This window comes from Sordaria macrospora, chromosome 1 (genome assembly GCF_033870435.1).
Source record: "Sordaria macrospora chromosome 1, complete sequence".
NCBI classification, from domain to species: Eukaryota; Fungi; Ascomycota; class Sordariomycetes; order Sordariales; family Sordariaceae; genus Sordaria; species Sordaria macrospora.
In genome coordinates, this window is record NC_089371.1 from 8,778,344 (window position 1) to 8,796,225 (window position 17,882).

The 17,882-nt window shown below is 52.7% G+C and overlaps 3 protein-coding genes across 3 annotated transcripts in view; 2 read left to right on the forward strand and 1 right to left on the reverse strand.

Annotated features, from left to right (window-relative positions):
- SMAC4_04816 (uncharacterized protein) overlaps positions 1-1,550 on the forward strand; it is a gene marked incomplete at its 3' end in the record, with an annotated part of 35,057 nt that extends 33,507 nt beyond the window's left edge. The window contains exon 12 of the mRNA XM_066090188.1: positions 18-1,550. Within this exon, the coding sequence (XP_065945914.1) occupies positions 18-1,550 (1,533 nt within the window). The remainder of the gene's footprint in view (positions 1-17) is intronic.
- Positions 1,551-8,162: 6,612 nt separating this feature from the next.
- On the forward strand, positions 8,163-12,930 carry SMAC4_04819 (uncharacterized protein; the record flags this gene model as incomplete). Its single annotated transcript, XM_066090189.1, has 4 exons — positions 8,163-9,599; positions 9,682-10,278; positions 10,333-12,354; positions 12,616-12,930. The coding sequence occupies exons 1-4, from the start codon at positions 8,166-8,168 to the stop codon at positions 12,928-12,930; spliced, it is 4,368 nt and encodes a 1,455-aa protein (XP_065945915.1). The 5' UTR covers positions 8,163-8,165.
- A 562-nt stretch (positions 12,931-13,492) lies between these two features.
- SMAC4_04820 (uncharacterized protein) lies at positions 13,493-17,212 on the reverse strand (the record flags this gene model as incomplete). Its single annotated transcript, XM_003347466.1, has 1 exon — positions 13,493-17,212. One exon carries the CDS (start codon positions 17,210-17,212, stop codon positions 13,493-13,495), a length of 3,720 nt encoding a protein of 1,239 aa, XP_003347514.1.
- Positions 17,213-17,882: the final 670 nt, after the last annotated feature.

The window sequence follows — 17,882 nt, forward strand, 5'->3', positions numbered from 1 at the left end:
AATTGTGCTCCAAACAGGATGGCTTAGGCGAAGGTCGCCTGGGCTCTCCGCGATCGCCCGCCCGTCCGCCCAGCTTGCGCAAACGGCAAAGTGTCCAGCTTATTGATCTGGAGAGACAACTTGCCCAGTTGATGGCCGAGAATGCCGCGCTGCAAAAAGCCAAAAATGACGCCGAAACCGAATTGTCCCAACGCAACTCCGAGCTGAGCAGCATCCTTGCCGACAAGAATATCGAGATCGAGAACTTGCAACGCGAAATCCAAGAAACACGCGAAACATGCGACCGACTCGAGGAAACATACGAAGGCTTCAAGAGCTCAACTGCCGCCATTGCTGCTAAGCACAGCGACAAGGTGCGCGAACTCGAAGAGCAAGTGAGGAAAGCCGCCGAGGAACTCGCCGCCGCTCAGGGCGGTCACGAACAATATACCAAGGCCATTGCAGAGAAGGATGCCCAGATCGCCCATCTGCGCGCCCAATTGGACGCCCAAGCTGCCCGGATCAGCGAGCTGCAGAAGGAAATCGAGAACCAAGAACAAATTTTCCGGTCACCGGAGCCTTCTGGAGCCGATGACTTCCTCGACCTGCACGACGTCGACTACTTCGACCAGCGTCTTTCCCAGCTCTGTGCCCACGTCCAGCAATGGGTCCTCCGCTTCTCCAAGTTCAGCGACATGCGCCACTGCCGCCTGACCTCCGAAATAAACGACGAGAAGCTGATCGACCGCCTCGACAACGCCGTCCTCGACGGCTCCGACGTGGACGTCTACCTCGCCGACCGCGTTCGCCGCCGCGACGTCTTCATGTCCATGGTTATGACCATGATTTACGAATTTGTCTTCACCCGTTTCCTCTTCGGCATGGACCGCGACCAGCGTCAACGGCTCAAGTACCTTGAGAAACAACTGTCGGAAACCGGACCCGTGCATGCAGTCCGGCAATGGCGCGCTGTTACCCTCACGCTGCTCAGCCAACGAAGAAACTACAAGAGTCAGCGAGACCGTGACACGGAAGCAGTCGTCCAAGCTATCCTCGACGCACTGGATAAGATCCTGCCCCCGCCGTCAGACAAGGAAACCGTCATACTGGAACAGCTCCGTCGTGTAGTCAAGGAGGCCGTTTCGCTGTCAATTCAGATGCGTTGTCAAAGAGCGGAGTATATCATGCTCCCTCCCCTTCAACCAGAATATGATGAAAGTGGGGAATTGATCGAGACAGTGTCGTTCAATGCTGCTTTGATGAATGAACGCAGCGGAGACGCCGAGGTCCCCGATCCAGAGGAATTGGAGAGGATGAGGGCTACCGTGCGAGTGGTCCTGTTCCCCCTGGTTATTAGGAAGGGGGATGATATGGGTAGGGGAGATGATGAGGTTGTTGTTTGTCCTGCGCAGGTTTTGGTGCAGAGGCCGAGGAAACAGAGGAGGGTTGTTAGTGGGGGGAAGCAGGTGGCCAGGGACCGGGAGCAGCCAGTGCATAGAGAGCAGAGGGAACCGGTACCGCAGGGGATGAGAGGGGATGAGATGATGGGGGGTATGGGGTCGCAGGTTTGAATGTGATGACCTGATGGACGCCGTGATATTCTGAGATAAGGAACTTTGAGAAGAAATTGGAAACGGACCGGATCGTTGGAAGATGGATAGAGAGACGGAAGGAAAGAAATGAAGAAGAAAGGATGGAAGGAAGGAAAGGTGACGAACGAGATGACCTAAAGATCTTGGTACTAATTTCTTGTCTTGTCTTGTCGTTGTTTAGTGTGTTCTATTAGTCCTTTTCTGTCCTATGTTGGCTTCTTGGTTTCATGGCTTCAGTTTAGTTTAGTTAGTTTAGTTGGAGTTGGCGGGCGTTTGGCTTTGATTTGTTTTTGCTTCTTCAGTTTGGAATTCCATCTTGCTTCATGAAGTTGAATGAATTTGTTTTGCCTCCCAATTGCGATTCCGTTTATTTCTCGGGTATGCGATGATGTGACGGTGTTATCATGCCATGACGCTCACTCACAACTGGGAGTGCATACCTTTGCATTCCCCCCCCCCCCTCCGCCCTCCGCCCTCCTGCTATCTACACAGCTACCTACCTACCTGTGCTACCGTAACTTCCTCAACCCGCAACACTTACTCCCCCCCCTTCACGACCAATGAGAGTCTTCTCACCCTCTACTCTCCCATCAACCAACGCAAAAACCTAGACTTGGATCTCGATTGACCGCTAATGTGAATCGCACTGCCCGTTTCGTTCTTATGGAAGATGAGAATGTGGCTGAATTGAAGGAGTGAAGAAAACGCGAGGGGTCTGACACCCGAAAAGCAAAGCAAAGAGACCTAATAGTTTCGTAATGACATTTTGCCAGCAGAACTGTTAGTGTGTTCCCGCCGTCGGTAAGACCCGGGCCTCAGTTTCTTCTGATCACGAAGCTCGAAACACATCTCTGACTCTTTTCTATTCTACTACATATACACAAATACAACCCCCATACCAGCGGGAGTCTCGACTTCAAGAGTTGGCGATTCTGTTTGGGTACAATGGATGCTGTTCTGTCCCTCGACTTTTGGACTTCTCTCGGTTCTCTTTTTGGGCTTTTCTTTTTAGGCTTTCCTTTTTAGGCTTTCCTTTTTTTTTTTTTTTTTACCTCTCTCCGCTCGGAACGCCTACCTACTCAACCGTGGTTTTGACACACTTTTCTTCTGTCATCAGAGCAATTTCATGATCATATCTCTGCAAGTCCTGCTTGTGCGAAGTTGTACTCGTCAGAAGGAGAAGTCGAAGCACACCTTCCACTGGATCCGAAAGGGATAAAGGGAAATCAAGGCGTCGAGGATGAAGGGTGGCTTGGGGCGGGGGAACTTGAGAGGGGAGTGAAGGAGCAGTTTGATCGGGATGTGGTTCTACTCTGCGCTTCCTGCTTCCTGAGAAGTGGATCTTCAGGACCGCATGAAGTTGGCCGGCCGGCTACCAGATAAAAGCGAAAGATAACTGGAGGGCTTTCGTGCGTGGAAAAATGACGTCTCCGAGGCCGTTTGGGGTTTTTGTTCTGCGTTCATCTCCGGGGCAGAGAAGGGACATGGGACTGGACGTTGTGTTTTGTCTAGTTGACTTTTCCTGCTCGGGAGATGGTGTGATTCATCGTCGGAAGCAGAAGATGGGCAATCAGCGGACGAAGTTAAAAGGCCTCTTTCCCTGCTTCCAGTTTATTTTGTTTCAACTCTGTGTCCCCTTTCTACGTCTTTCTGTTCTGTCCACTTTTATCCCCTTTCTCTTTTTTTTTGTTTTTTTTTTGTTTTTTGCTTTTTTGTGTACTAACAATTACTTGCAGTGCTTTAAGGAACCTCATAATACTGACTCTGTCTGCTAAATCGCCAGTGTTCAGTCTTACAGGTAGGTATCTCAACGGCAGTTGTTCAACATGGGCTTCCCTGACTGAAGATTTTCCCCGCCGCGATTGCGTCGAGAGCTACCTAGCATCACTCATGGTGTGATGGTACCACAGAGACCAATCGTGGTTACACAACAGATTGCATTAAGTTGGTCGCCACGATGCTTCCGTGCTCGGGCCCCGACCAGACCCAGCCAAGGGCAAAGGGATACTAGCAGTGGGCTTGGGAAGAGCGATGCTGTTTTGCTTTAAGGGTCCAGGTTGACTGTTGGGCTGTTCCTGCCTCGAGCTGCTCTTCGACGAGAGTTGAGAAAGAGAACGGACAAGGATAGAAAATGCCAGGAAAGAAAGAGGGACTGATGTGACGGGAACCTGCTTCTTCCCCCATGTCCCCAGCATACCCTTCGAATTGTGAAGGGAGGTGAGAGGGAATCCCGGCACCCCCATAATTTCAGGACTTGACATTGGACAAGGCCATGTTCCCATGTTGTCCATGTCACTTGTGTTAGAGATTCCAACGGTTGACTGACTGGTCTGCCTATAGGAAATCACGGAACCGATTCCAATATCTACAAACCGGGCCTATGATTTGTGGGTACTTCACTCAATGTCAGGTTCGGGAGAATGTTTGTTGCCAGCCCTGGCCGGCGTCAGCTGACGAGACGCCCTTCGGGAAGGTAAGGGATTATTCATTTAATGCGGGTTAAGTGCCTGTCATGATACGGGTCCTGCCGCCTTTGACAATTGCTCAGTAGCTGCTGCTACCCTGAGGCTCACTCCTGCCTAAGGAGGGAAGAATAACAGTGTGCGTGGGTTGATTAACGACAAAAAAGAAGGTGCGCTTAACGAAAGGACATCACCAGTAACACGGTTGGTGACGAGCTGGTCTGGCCTGGGCCCGGCCGCTGGGACACTCTCAGGTCACTCAACGACGGTGAATCGTACAACGAAAGAGAGAACCAAAAAGAAAACATCCGGTAGTAGCTAGTTCTACTACGTTGTTCATCTTCTATTCTTAACTTTGCGTATCAACAAACAGCATATGCGGGCATCAAACCAAGCCCAAGTCAAAACCCTAATCATCAACCGAAGCAGAGACTCAAGAGACAAAAACAAGGACAGGGGCGGAATGGAGATCAAAGACTGCACAGACAGACGAGACATAAAGACACAGATGGGCATGGGGCAGCGATGACCTGCAGCAACGATTCAATACTTACCTGCAACTGTCACACAAAGACGAACAAGAACGTCCGATAGGCTTCCTCCTCCATGGAGTCTCCCGATCGTGCTTCTGTGCTCAACTGTCCGCCAACCCGCCAGCCCACACTCTCGCGCACACACACGCGGATACACGCCCATGCCCAGACGCCACACTCCTTTTCCAGCGTATGTCCTAGTCGTTATCATGAGTCTTTCCTCTTCACTCCGTCTTCGACTTGAGGCACGGTCAGCAAGCAAGAAGCAAAGTGGCGCTCACGCATGGTTCAGTCTTCATGGCCGGTGGCCCTTTTGGGGAATCTAGACTCGGACCAGCCTCCCCCACGCCGCCATCGAGGCACAGATTGAAGATGGTGGTAGAAGAAGGGAGTGGATCGAGCGCCTCTTTGCCTGGAGCGGGGCGCTGGGCCGTCGAAGGTCACTCACCAAGAGGCATAAGGTCAACAATAACCGAATGCCGGATAAGAAGGGGAAGGGATATACTCCGACTGGGGGATCTTTTGACAAGATATCTCCACTGCTACGGTTGGTTGCTTGGTGGTGGTGATCCGAAACGACACATGGGATCATGGACCACGGTGGACATGGGCCCAGCCTGAGGAGAGGGATCTGTGACAGACTGAACACCAAGAAAGGCTGTGGCTGTCACGACCCCCGGGACCTCGAGATGGGAGATAAACTCGCAAAGGCTTGACGATTCAAATCGGATGGCGTTCTTGCTCATCGAGCTTACTTCACCGAAATGGATCTTTAATAAACAAACAAGAAGCATATGCAACAAAAAATGGGCGATATCACCACGACACCCCCGACTCCCACAGTACAGTACTTCAGCTTACCTAGGGCCCTCCACTCTTTGTGAAACGTGGGATCAACGTTCCGGTGCTTGCCTGCAGCAGCTTTCTGCCCCTAGCTGCTTTTCTGTCCCCAAGCTTTCCTCCTTACCTCCCCAGTCTTGAAAAAAAAAATTTAAAAAATTTAAAAAATTTGTGTGTTGCTGTGCTATCCCGTCCGGTCGGGCGGGCGGGAGCGTTGAAATCGCTATTGCGTCTGCAGCTCACATAAACCCCCATCAACCACCCATTGTCCCATGTGTTTGATCAAGGTTATGGGGTCGAAGCAGGGAGGTTCCCCGAAGAACTTCACATCTCACACTCGCTTCTTCTTCAGAAATGGGACCACCGAGTTCGTTTATAGACCCAAAAGAGGCATGTGAGTCTTGGTCTGGAAGAAAGTGAGGGGAAATCGAACAGGCACATTCCCAGTTCCTTCGTGCAGATCTATTTCATTTCGGTGATGAAGAAGAACCATTACCACCCAACAACAGTCAACAATTACTGTTGGGTAGAGTAAGGCAGACAACGCGCCGAAATTATCACCGACTAGAATACGCGAGTATCATCGTATGTAAGGGACAGGAGGGGGGAAGTGAGGTACTTTGAGCTCGAATACCCAAGAAGGGCAGTTCGGTAAAGGCTGGCTGACCGACCGAGGACATTGAAAGAGCTTCGGATCCTTCCTGGTAGCTTGTTCTCCGAGATCTCCTTATTCACTACTCGCTCCTACATTTTCGCTCACCCCGTCCCCCAGTCCCCCAGTTCCCACAATCTGTGGTGCATGTCTGGCCTGGCCTGTCTGACCGACCCATCTGTCTGTACCTCCTCTCTCCCACTCTCCTTCTCTCGCTCTCTCTTTCGTTCTTGTTCCCCCCATTTAATACGATCCGAGACTTTGACTTGGGTCTTGGTTCGGTAAGGTAACCAGCCGCAGCTACCCTTCATACCTGCCCCTCCTCTTTCTTACTTACCTCCACATACCTTACCTTGCTTACCGTTATCGAACTCACGCATCCTCTGCTGGTAATAACAGTTCCCGGGAGCTGACAATCTGGGGATCGAGCAGCAACCGACCCGGTACATAACAAACTTACTTTAGGTCATCAACCCCTGAATGCATGTGTATGTCGGCTGGCGTTCCGGGTGCCGTCCCCAGAAAAGAAGAAAAGAAACGATGAAGCACGTCTTCTAGAGGGAACAGTCCATCCATCCAATAACCTTTGTTCCCGTTTCCCGTGCCTGACAGTAGGTACTGCTGCTAAAAGGAGGAACGGGAATCTCCCTAACTTTCCCATCACGCAGCTTCGGAGTCGGTGTTCAGGGTTTATTATCTCGCGTGGTCGTGGTGGCTGCTGCATCTACTACCTATCGTGACGCCAGCCCCCCTCCAAAAACGCAACCAGACAACCTAGCCAGGGAAAAGAGACAAGTGAGTGAGTGAGTGACTGACTGACTGAGTGTGGCAACAATAAGAAAGCAGCATCACCTCGCACAACGTGTGTCCCGGTGTCCCCCTCCCTCCCCTCCCCCCTCCTCTGTTGCTTCCCTCTCACACACACCCAAGTTCCAGTTCCAGTTCCAGCTTTAACCCTCCGGTACGGTACTCTTCCGGACACACACACACACACACACACAAGACGCAAAGGTCGGTTGGTGGCATCTCAGATGAACATGAACCACCCAAGAAGCGGCTGAATTCCAATTCCAAGACCAGACGATATAGTTAACGAGAGAGCACCATCACACAAACTGACTGGATACAGCACATTAGTCTTAAGAGAGAAAGCACACGGTCCGCCTTGTCAACAGACACAGGCATACGAACACTCGCCTGTTAAGTTTGGGTTTTGTGTCTGAATCAATCCCTTTTGGATCTCTCCTGTGACGGAAAGCGTTTTCCCGTGGAAAGCCGAAGGATACGACACCATACCCTACCGGCCCGTTACTATTCCAAGAACTGCGTCGTATGAGCTACAGCACGACAGAAATCTCCATCCCGACGACGGTACCGAGCAAGTAGCACTACGGACTACAAAGATACCTCCACCCGACGCCTCATTGCCCTTTCTCAGCAAGACAGAGAGAGCATCGCACGTGGTTGAGCGACCGCCACCACCACTAACACCACCAAGACGGACCACGCGAGTAGCAGAGGAAGTATCAGCCAGCCTTCCGATCCACTTTGTTGCCGAGGACCCTCCTGGATCAAACCACCTTTTTTCTACTCTTCTTCAGCTTGCATCTCACCACTACACCTAGACACAGACTGGAAAACCGATGCCTCTACCTCTTTCAGGGTCCGGCATCACCCGCTCGACCTTCTTTGTTTCTGAGGATTGTTGTCGCAAACTTTCGAATAACAACAGCAGAGTGTACGTTTCCGAACTCGATATCGATTCTGCAGGCGGCAGCAAATCGACGACACAAACAGCTGCGCGGCGGCCAAGATCAGGAGACCTCCGAGCTACCCCTTTCGAGTCCGAGCCGCGTATGCCCAGCCTTTTGCCCCTTGCGGGACAAACAATGAAGCCACTCGACAATTCTTCCGCATAAGAGAGTCGCCTTATATATCAAACACACAGAAGCAAAAATCAAAAGCAAACTCCTCAGCTGACCTGTCACGTCGCTTCACGATACATACCAAGATTCCAGGGATTACATCTATCTACCTGTACTGAGATTAGGTAGGGGGGCGAACAAAGAAAGAAAGGTGACAGAAAAAGAAGAAAAAGAAGGGAAGGATGGTTACAACGACGAACGGCATACCTCTACCGACCACAATTATCATGAACACAGCAACAACAAGCAATTACAGTAACAGTAATCGACAACAGCCTCATACCACTCAGACTCATCCTCGATCGATCACTACCGCCGTACCGGTTTCACTACCGTCGCAGAATACCTGTACAGGGGCGCAGCATACCCAGCATCAACGTCAACAACACACTGTTTCCTCAACGTCAGCTGGTCAGCAGCAGCAGCAACAATCATATCCAACTACGATTCCTCCTGCCGTCAACATGTCATCATCAGTAATGGGAGGTATGTCCTCTCTCTCACCTTCAAGCGCGCATCAACAGAATAACAACTTCCGACGAACAAGTGTCGCCTCGTCAATAACCACCGCCACGCTAGACGACGACCAGATGGCAACTCCGATGTCCACTCCACGAAGTACCGATCCCAATAACAACAACAATCTCTACGGACCAGGACCAACCAGCATGGGACTAGACATGGGAATGCTTGGAGGAGGAGGCGGAAACATGAACGGACTATTGGGAGGAATCGGATCCGGAATGGTTGTGGGCAGCAGCAGCAGTAGTGCCGGCAACAACCTCCACCAACAACAACAACCCATCACATCAGTTTCTCACATCAACATGGTCTCCCTAAGCAGCATGCCCACGAACCTCCATCCCATGTCTACCTCGGGTGGTTTTCCCAACCTACCTCTCCCCAACATCAACATGCCCATCTCCATGCCCAGCCTCACCAGCATCAACAACATGAACATGTCCCCTCACCACAATCACACTGGAACCCATCATGCGTACACCCAACACCCACATCAGCACCAACACCACAACACCGGGGGCGGAGGAGGAGGACAAAAACCCATCCGTCGCCGCATGCGCATGATAACCTCCTGCCTCGAATGCCGTCGACGTAAGCTCAAGTGCAACAAGTGCAAGCCGTGCGTTAACTGCCAGAAGTTTAATCGCGAGTGTCTCTACCTGGGTCCCAAACTGGACGAGGCGTCGCAGATGCGACTTACCGAAATCAAAGAGCAGGTTGGCAGCTTGGAGCGAGCGTTGGAGAGGGATGTTGCCAAGGGCGCTGCTTCTTCTTCCTCATCATCTAGACAAAGAGGGGGTGGATTCCGGATGGTGGGCATGGGCATGGGCATGAGGAGGGGGAGTTGTATCTCCCTTTCTCATAGGGACGAGAATGGAGATGGAAGTGGGGAGGAGGGGGAGCTGGGGGAGGAAGGGGATGAGGATGGACATGATGAAGGAGAGGAGTATGCGGAATCTACGCCTTTTGTGACGGAAGATGTGGCGTATGATGAGAATGAGACGGATGATCTTATTGACCTGGGGATACAGGTGGGCAAGATGAGGATCACAGAGAGGATTGGGGGGATGAGTAGACCGAGGTTAGCGGAGGAGGTGAGTACCTTACCTACCTTGAGCGATTCTTTTGGCGGAAAATGGGAGGGGAAAGATGCTAATGAGTGCCTGGTAATGACAGATCTCGGTCGGTATCGGAAGCCCTCGCATGGGAGGGAACTCGTCCATCCCGGGCAACCCTAACGGAGTGCACCAGCTGGACACAGACATGAGCTACGATGCCACCGACCTTTCAGGATATCACACGGTAATTGACCAAGACGGAAACATTGAACACGTCCCGGACTTCCTCCGTCCCACGGCGGCATACATTCCTCCTACCAGCGGCTTCTTCTTTGGTCAAACCGGCCATCCCCCTTCACTCCTCCATCTCTTGCCACCCAAGTTCGTTGGTGACGGGCTCTTGGCTCGATACTTCGCCGCCGTGCACCCTATTGCCCGATGTGTGCACAAGCAGTCCTTCCAAACCCTGTACGACGGGTTCTGGCTAGAGATCCTTAACAACATCGAGCCCAGGGCGTCGGCGCAGGCCGTGGTGTTCGCTGCCTGGTTCAGTGCTTGCGTGAGTATGGAGGAGGAGGAAGTGCTGAGGGAGTATGGGGAGTACAAGGCCAAGTTGCTAGAGGCCATGAAGATCGGGACCGAGATTTCGCTGGCGAGGGCCAACTTTTTAAGGACGACCAAAGTTGAGACGATGCAGGCTTTTGTCATGTATATGGTGAGTTTTGCCTTAAAAGAAGTGAAGAGGTGACATACTAATAACGGGCCACAGATCCCCCTCTGCAGAGAAGAAGTCTCCCGGGCTCACTCCGTCCTTGTCGGAGCCGCCGTTCGCATGGCCGAATGCATGGGCCTCCACCGAGACGGCGAAGCCTTCGGTCTCAACCCCTTGGAAACCCACGTCCGCAGACTCATCTGGCATCAACTCTGCTTCCTCGACATCCGGACCTGCGAAGCCCAAGGTCCCAAGCCCGCCATCCGACGAGACGACTATGACACCCGCCTCCCCCTGAACTGCGAAGAAGACGTCTTCGTCAATAATCATCCCGGCTACCCTGTCGTCCCGCAAGACCATCAATGGACTTCCTCCCTGCTGACCATCATGCGCTTCGAAGTCAACCAGATGATGCGCGTCATCTGGTCCGACCGCCGCAAGCTCGAGACCCGCAAGATGGAACTGCCGCCCGTCATCAGCAAGATCGAGAACTTCCGCAAGCGCATGCTAGAAAAGTACACACCGTTGTTAGACGACCGGGTTCCCATCCAGCGCTACACCAGATACGTCATGAACCTGCTCATCTACCGACTACACGCCATGGTATTGCACCCTTACCACAGCAACACGCCGCACCCATTGACGGAGCGCATGAACGGGATTCTCATCGAGAGCGGCATCATGATCATCGAGCACTCCATCGCCCTCGAGACCACGCCCGAGTTCCGCGAATGGGCATGGTACCTGGGTGCCTACCAGCAATACCAGATCGCCCTCTTGCTCGCCACTGAGATCTATTATCGGCCCAACAACGACAGGGCCGATCGCATCTGGGCGTGTCTGGATTGGGTGTTTCAGCTGGAACGCGACATGCCGAGACAGGAGAAGAGTCTGAGGATCTTGACGGAAATCCAGAGCAAGACCAGTGTGTACGCTAATATGCGCAAGATGCGCGCCCCGACCGACCTCGTTAGGGCGGTACCCGGCAAGCAGGCCATTAAGGAATCGCCTCCGCCGCCGACGCCGATGATGCAGACGTCGAGTCAGTCGTTGACGTCGAGCCAGTCGTTGCAGTCTTCGCAGTCGTATGATGGTCATCAACAGCAGCAGCATGTTCAGCAGCAAGCTCAGGCCCAGGCTCAGGCCCAGGCTCAGGCCCAGGTTCAGGCTCAACACCACCATCAACAACAGATGATGATGCAGCAACAGCAACCCCTAGTCCTCAAACAAGAACCAGGTCTTCAAACACCAACAATGCCTCCATCCTCTTCGATGTCCATGTCCGCCGCCGCGGCAATGGCATCCATAAACACCCTCTCTCTTCCTCCATCCATGAACGGTTCCCTCTCTCCCGCTGAACATCATCATCATCAACAGCAACAACAACAACAACAACAACAACAACAACAACAACAACAACAACAACAACAACAACAACAACAACAACAGCAGCAGCAGTTGCTTTTACTCCAACAGCAACACCACCAAGCCCAGACACAGGCTCAACATATCCACGCCCAAGCCCACGCCCAAGCCGCTCAGCACTCCCAACATCCCCATCACACCCATCAAGCGCACCAGCACGGGCAACACGCGCAACACCAACACCAACACCAAAGCCAATGGTCCAACCAACACAACAATCACTGGCAAAATAACATGCCGCCACCGAACATGGTTTACGCAGGCGTGTCCGATGGTGCAGTGCTCTGGGGATTACCTCCGGGAAATCCCGGGAGTCCAGAGAATAGTAGTGATGGGGGGAGTGTGGTGAATGTGAATCAACATGGTAATTCCCAACAAGGAGGAGGAGGAGGGCAAGGAGGAAGGAATGGAAGTATTGCTGCTGGGAATGGAGGTGTTCCTGGTGGCTCTGGTGCTGGTAGTGGTAATGGGAATGGGAATGATAGTGGTGGTGGAGGAGGTGCTGGTAATAACAATGGAGGGCAAGGAGCAGGAGGGACGGGGTTGCGAGGAGAGGGATCAGGATCAGGAGGAGGAAGTGTTGGAGGTGGTGGTGCTAGTGGTGGGCGAGGGACGACGACGATAAGTGGTGTTGGTGGGATGAATGTTGATTGGGTATGTTTCCCCCTTTTGTTATTTCTTACCTTCCTTCATCGTTGACCATCTCCTTCACTCACCTATTTGCCATGTTCACTCTTCCTTATCCATACCGTCGTACTACCACGCATAATGCACATCACTCATACTTCCCCATCCCTTCTCTTCAATCCCATCACTCACACTACCCTTCTAACTCCCTCCCGTTCCCTCACCCTGATCTCCCTCCATGCTTTTTTCTGGTGAAGATAGGTACTAAAAACCCCCGTCCGCACACAGAACCTAATAGAATCCCTCTTCCCAACCCATCCCGAAACAGGCCAGCCTTCTTTCCAAGCCTTCGCCGAACCTGTCATCTCGTTTGTGGACGGCGTTCCGGTTCCTACCATGCCTTCTTCTCAGCACCACCCACAACAACTCCAACAGCAACAACAGACACAACAACAACAACAACAACAACAACAACACCGGGTACAGGAACACTCCGGATCGGTGGGACAGAGGCAGGGGCAGGGACATGCTTCTCAGACGAGACCTGTGAGGGGAGGACAAGGACAAGGACAAGGAGGGCAGGGGTTGAAAGGAGAGGAATAAGTGGACGGGCGGGGTGCGGTGGTTGAAAGATAGTGAGGTGATGGCAGTGTGGAAGACATACGGGAGTTGGGAGCGGAAGTCGTGAAAGGGATGGGGAGAGGATAGGCAGGGAAGGAATGAATGAATGAAGCAAAGTAGTTTGGTTCGTTGTTGATGCAACTCGGCGCGATGATGAAGAAAGGGACAATATTGGGCGTATATGTAGGTAGGCAATTGAACGGAATAGTAAAGTTGAGTGTGTGTGCGTGTGTCGAATGTTGATCGATTTCCTCCGAGTGTGTGAGTGCAGGGCAAGGCGAGACGACCTTGTGACCGAGGCGACTGTGATTGTGATGTGATACCGACGGACCGATGGACGGACCGCCCGGCCTCGAGCATAAACAGATTTTATTCAATGGTTGAATGTATCGAGATCGAGTTTGTATATGTCCACAAGAAAAGAAAAGAATATCCGTCATGCGCATGGGTATATACGCCCCTATCCACCTCCCCTCCCCCTCCCCCCTTCCCTTTCCCCTTTCCTCATTCCACTCACCACCTCACCACCTGAGATCTAGGAAACCTAATGATGCAACCCCTGCCTCAACTCCCTCCTCCTCCTCACCTGATAACTATCCGGCTTATCCCTCTCATAAAGCTTCGTCCGCCAATCCACCAGTTTCTGCCTCGTAGCCCTCGCCACTTCCGGTCCATAATGTCGTTCCATGCACTGAATGAAATACTTGAGTCTGGTCTCCCGTCCCGGTCTACCCATGACCAAGTCCTTTGTGACAACTTTATAAAGCGCCATCAGGACGTCTGCACTTAAGCCCTGGTTCCAGGGGTTGGGTTGATGGATCTGGTCAGGGTCGGCGACGCCGCCAGACTCGCTGTCGGAGAAAGAGGAGAAGGAGTCCTTGGAGGAGTCCAGCGTGTGTTGCACCGTAGACTGGATGTCATGATCCGTTAAACCGCCCATGCCGCGCGCGGCTTTGATGGCTTCGACTTCTTCGAGGTAGCTGATGGATTGTTGCATCAGCCGGTACTTTTGTCTATCAGAGAGGTGTTCTACACTGGCAAACAAAGGTGCGATTTGGGCAACGACGGCGGCGCGCCTGTCACCTAGGTTTCCGTGTAAGTTCATTCGTCGCCTTTGCTCCTCTGTCGTCAGGGCGCCGGGGTCGAAGGCCTCCTCGAAGCGCGGGATGTCGAGGACTTTCCAGATGGTGCCGATTTTGATGGTCGGGTCGGCGATGATGGCTTTGGCGTACTTGAGGTAGACGTGCGTGCTGAAGGAGGCGTTCTTATCACCGTCGTCCATCTTGGGCGGGAGCTTGGAGTTTATTCTTCTTTCCATCTTTTCCCGCCACACGGGCCCGATCGGTTTCTTTTTCCAGGAGTAGGCTTCCCAGATGCGGCGCATCTTGAGGGCGACCTTGTGGTCGTCGCAGAGATAGGCGAGGTCTTCGAGAAGGGTGCGGTTGATGAAGCCTCTTTTTGCGAACTTCTTGAGGGCACGGGGGAGGTGGTGGACTCGGCTGAAGGAGCGGAGGATATGAAACATGCTGGTGTACAGAGCCGCATGATTGAACACTGGTTCGGACTCGTAGATGGCTAGGGCAAGACACGCGAGCTGGCTGTTGTCGAATCCTACTTGGTGTGCCTCGTGCTTGTGTCTGTATACTCTGGCTGTGAGGAACCGTCTCTTTAGCCGGTCTCGACTGGCCCAGTGAAAGAGCATCAAAGAGCACATGTGGAAGTTGCCCAAGTGCTCGAGGCTCTGGGGTACCGTCTTGAAGGCGTCAAGGGCATCACAAAGCAGTTGGGTGTTCACTCCGTCCATCTGGGCAAGCACAGAGAGCCAGTTGTATACTACCGGACTTCCCAGACCCTCTGGACTGGAGCCGAGTTGTAGAACGAGTTCGGTGGCTGCATCAAACAGAATACTAAACTTGTGTGGAGAGACGGCTTCTAAGGCCGCAGAGACCCATCGAACATGAAGACTGTTTCTCTGAGGGTTCTCCTGTCTGGAACGGACGTTGAGCGCAAACAGCACGGAGTCGACGCAGCTGATTGAGTGGGGGTCTGGTGGAGGCCACTCCAGGTACAGATCTTGATTTGGGTCAATCTCCTTGTCCTCCTCAACCTCATGGAAATTGACTTCCTCTAAATCGTTGTTGTCAAAGTCGCTCTCGTCGACATCTTTTTCGTCAACACCCAACTTGGCTTTATCAGCCTGGCTCAGTTGACCGCCCGCAGCGCCTTCCCCGAGATCTGTCGTTCCTGGCGGTTGAGCAGCCCATCCGACGAGAATTCGTTCCAGGACAGCTAAGATTCCTTCCATACCCTTCTTAATACCTGGCTGAGATACGGTGCGCATTCCCCAGTAGAACAGGAAATACAGCTCGTTGCCGAGTTCGAGTTTGGACATCCACTCGAAAAACTGACGCCAAAAGGCAGGTTCAATGGCGTCTGGGTTGAGAATTTCGGAACTCCTGACGCCGTCAACAATGGCTTTGAGGAATACAGCCAATTGTGCCTGTGTCATGTTGTACAGTGCCTGGTAATGAGTTTGCATCAACTCCTCGTCTTCGCCCCATCTCTCCTGTATGGTTCGGATAAGTTCATGTGAGATAGCTCTGAGTTCTACGGCTGAGATCTCGCCAAGGGTGATGTTTTGCTGGAGTTTGGCGCATATTGGACTGAACATTTCCGCAAAGATGGCCAGCGGTTCTGTGAATGCCGCATGTAGACGTTCTACGTCTTCTCGAAGACTTAGATATTGTGCTGATGGTGTATCCGATACCTCCTCCAATATTTCTTCTTCCGCCTCTTCTTCCGGGACGGCTTCTATTCCTAGAGTTTCCAGCTCAACGTCCCTCTCCATGTTTTCGAATTCATCAGGCATCGTTTGTGCCAGGGCGTCCGAAAACGACTGGAGATCATCTCTTCGATCTCTTGCCAGCGATTTTATGTTTATCTTCTCTGGGTCTTGAAACCATGATGGTAGTTTGACAGCCGAAGGATCGGTATCCTCTGCTTTTGTAGGTTCTGCTTCCTCCGGTGGTTCTAGCGATGACCACTGTTCCATAAAGTCCTCTGTGCTTATCCAGTTATCTTTGGGTTTTTGGTTCTTCGGGCCGGTTTCTGACTCTGGAACCGTTGTAAAAAAGCCTGAATCGTCGAAGACGCCGGGGGTAGTTGTCGAAGTCGCAGTCCCGAGGTCTACTGCGAATGGGCTGTCCACTGCTCCATGTAAGGGCTCCTCTCCCCAAGGTATATCTTGCGGAGCGGAGTACTCTGTCTTATCTGGGCCTTCTAGTTCGTCTTCTGCCGACCATTCTGGCTCATCTTCTGCCAGCCAATCTGGCGTGGAAGTCGCAGTCTCTAAATCTACCGCGAACGAGCTGTCGACCGCCCCAGGTAATGACCCCTTTTCCCATGGTTTTTTCTGTCGGGTCGAGTGCTGTGTATCCTCTGGGGCTTCTTCTGCCGGCCAGTCTGGTGTAATTATTTGATAATCGGAGTGCTCCAAGGTATTTGTGTCTTGCGCTTTTGGGTCCCAAGTGAAATCGCCTGTTTCGCCGAAGATGTCGGATTTTGTTTTCGAGTGACTGTTGTTCGCAACCCTCACAATGGGAGCCTCTGGGTTTTCCTGCGAAGGCCAGCCTTCAAATGGTATTTCGTGTTGTATCGAGTACTGTGTATCCTCGAAACTTTCTGTTTCCTCTTGTGCTGACCATGGTCCATCATCTTCGTCCTCGGCCGAGTTCTGGGTATCCTCGAAGTCTTCTATTCCCTCCTGTATCGCGCATTGTTCGAGGAACTGTGGTGTTATCGGTTCATTTTTCGACTGTCGCAAATCTTGATGCGCCGTCCAACCGCTGACAAAAAAGTCGGCATTGTCGTCGCATAAGTCAGCGGTCGCAGAATTACCGGACGCAATCGCCATGTGATCAAAGGCGACATGTTGCGCCGAAGCTGAAGATGGCGGCTCCCATTTCCACTGACTCAGGTCAACTGGGTAAGGGAAGGCCCATGGTGGTGGAGTGGGCGGACATTGTATGGCGTTGAGGTCTGCGAGGTTCCGTTTCCCCAGCCGGCGACGGGCCTCAAGCGGGCCGGGCACGCTCCCCACCGTCCTCCGTGTGGTCTGGACAAAGCTGGCGAGATGTGGGAACTCGGGGGCGGAGGCGATCAAACACGGAGGGCCGGTCGGGAGTGGGCTTCGGGGGATGGACGGGATTCGCGGAGTTCGACTCAGCTGGAGTAGACGGCAGCAGTGGGAAGTTTGTGGAGTCATGAGTGGGAGTGGACTCGGAGCGGAGGAGGAGGGAGGAGACTCGACGGGGAGCTTGACTCGCGTTCACGGGCGGAGGAGGAGGTGGTTGTTGGGGGATCCCAGCCTGGGGAGATCCATCGGAGGGGGGACGTGCTTTGAAGATGGTGGAGGATGTCGACTGCCGAGGTGTTTGATATAGCAATTAAAGAGATATCATAACAGAGGAAAGCAGAATTGGTGTTGAAAAGAACATGGCGAGACTACAGCGACGACACAAGAGAACAGCCTGGTTTCTAGAGTGTTCGCATTCGTGAGGGGGAATAGTGGATATCAACTTTTTAGTTTGGCATTTCGGGCAGGCCCAGACGGGCAACGGCGCGGCATCTCCAAGCAAAGCTGTAGCGGGAGCTGAGGGGGAGCTGTGTCTGTGGCTGAATGGTACCTGCATTCTCGTCTGAACTTGGGGTACCTGTGGCTTGCACTGACCTTCCAATTCATCCTAAACTCATAGCCCAAGAAATGGAGAAAGCGGGGGAAGGTCCTTCTAGGGAGGGACAAGAGGGGTAAATTTAGTGGAAGCATCGATTGTACCAGGGGTTGCAATTGGCAGCAGATCGACCCCGCAAAACCGCGGGCCCAAAAGAATGGAGCTCCACTGAAATTCAGAAGCCGGGGCCAGGCCGGCGGGGGG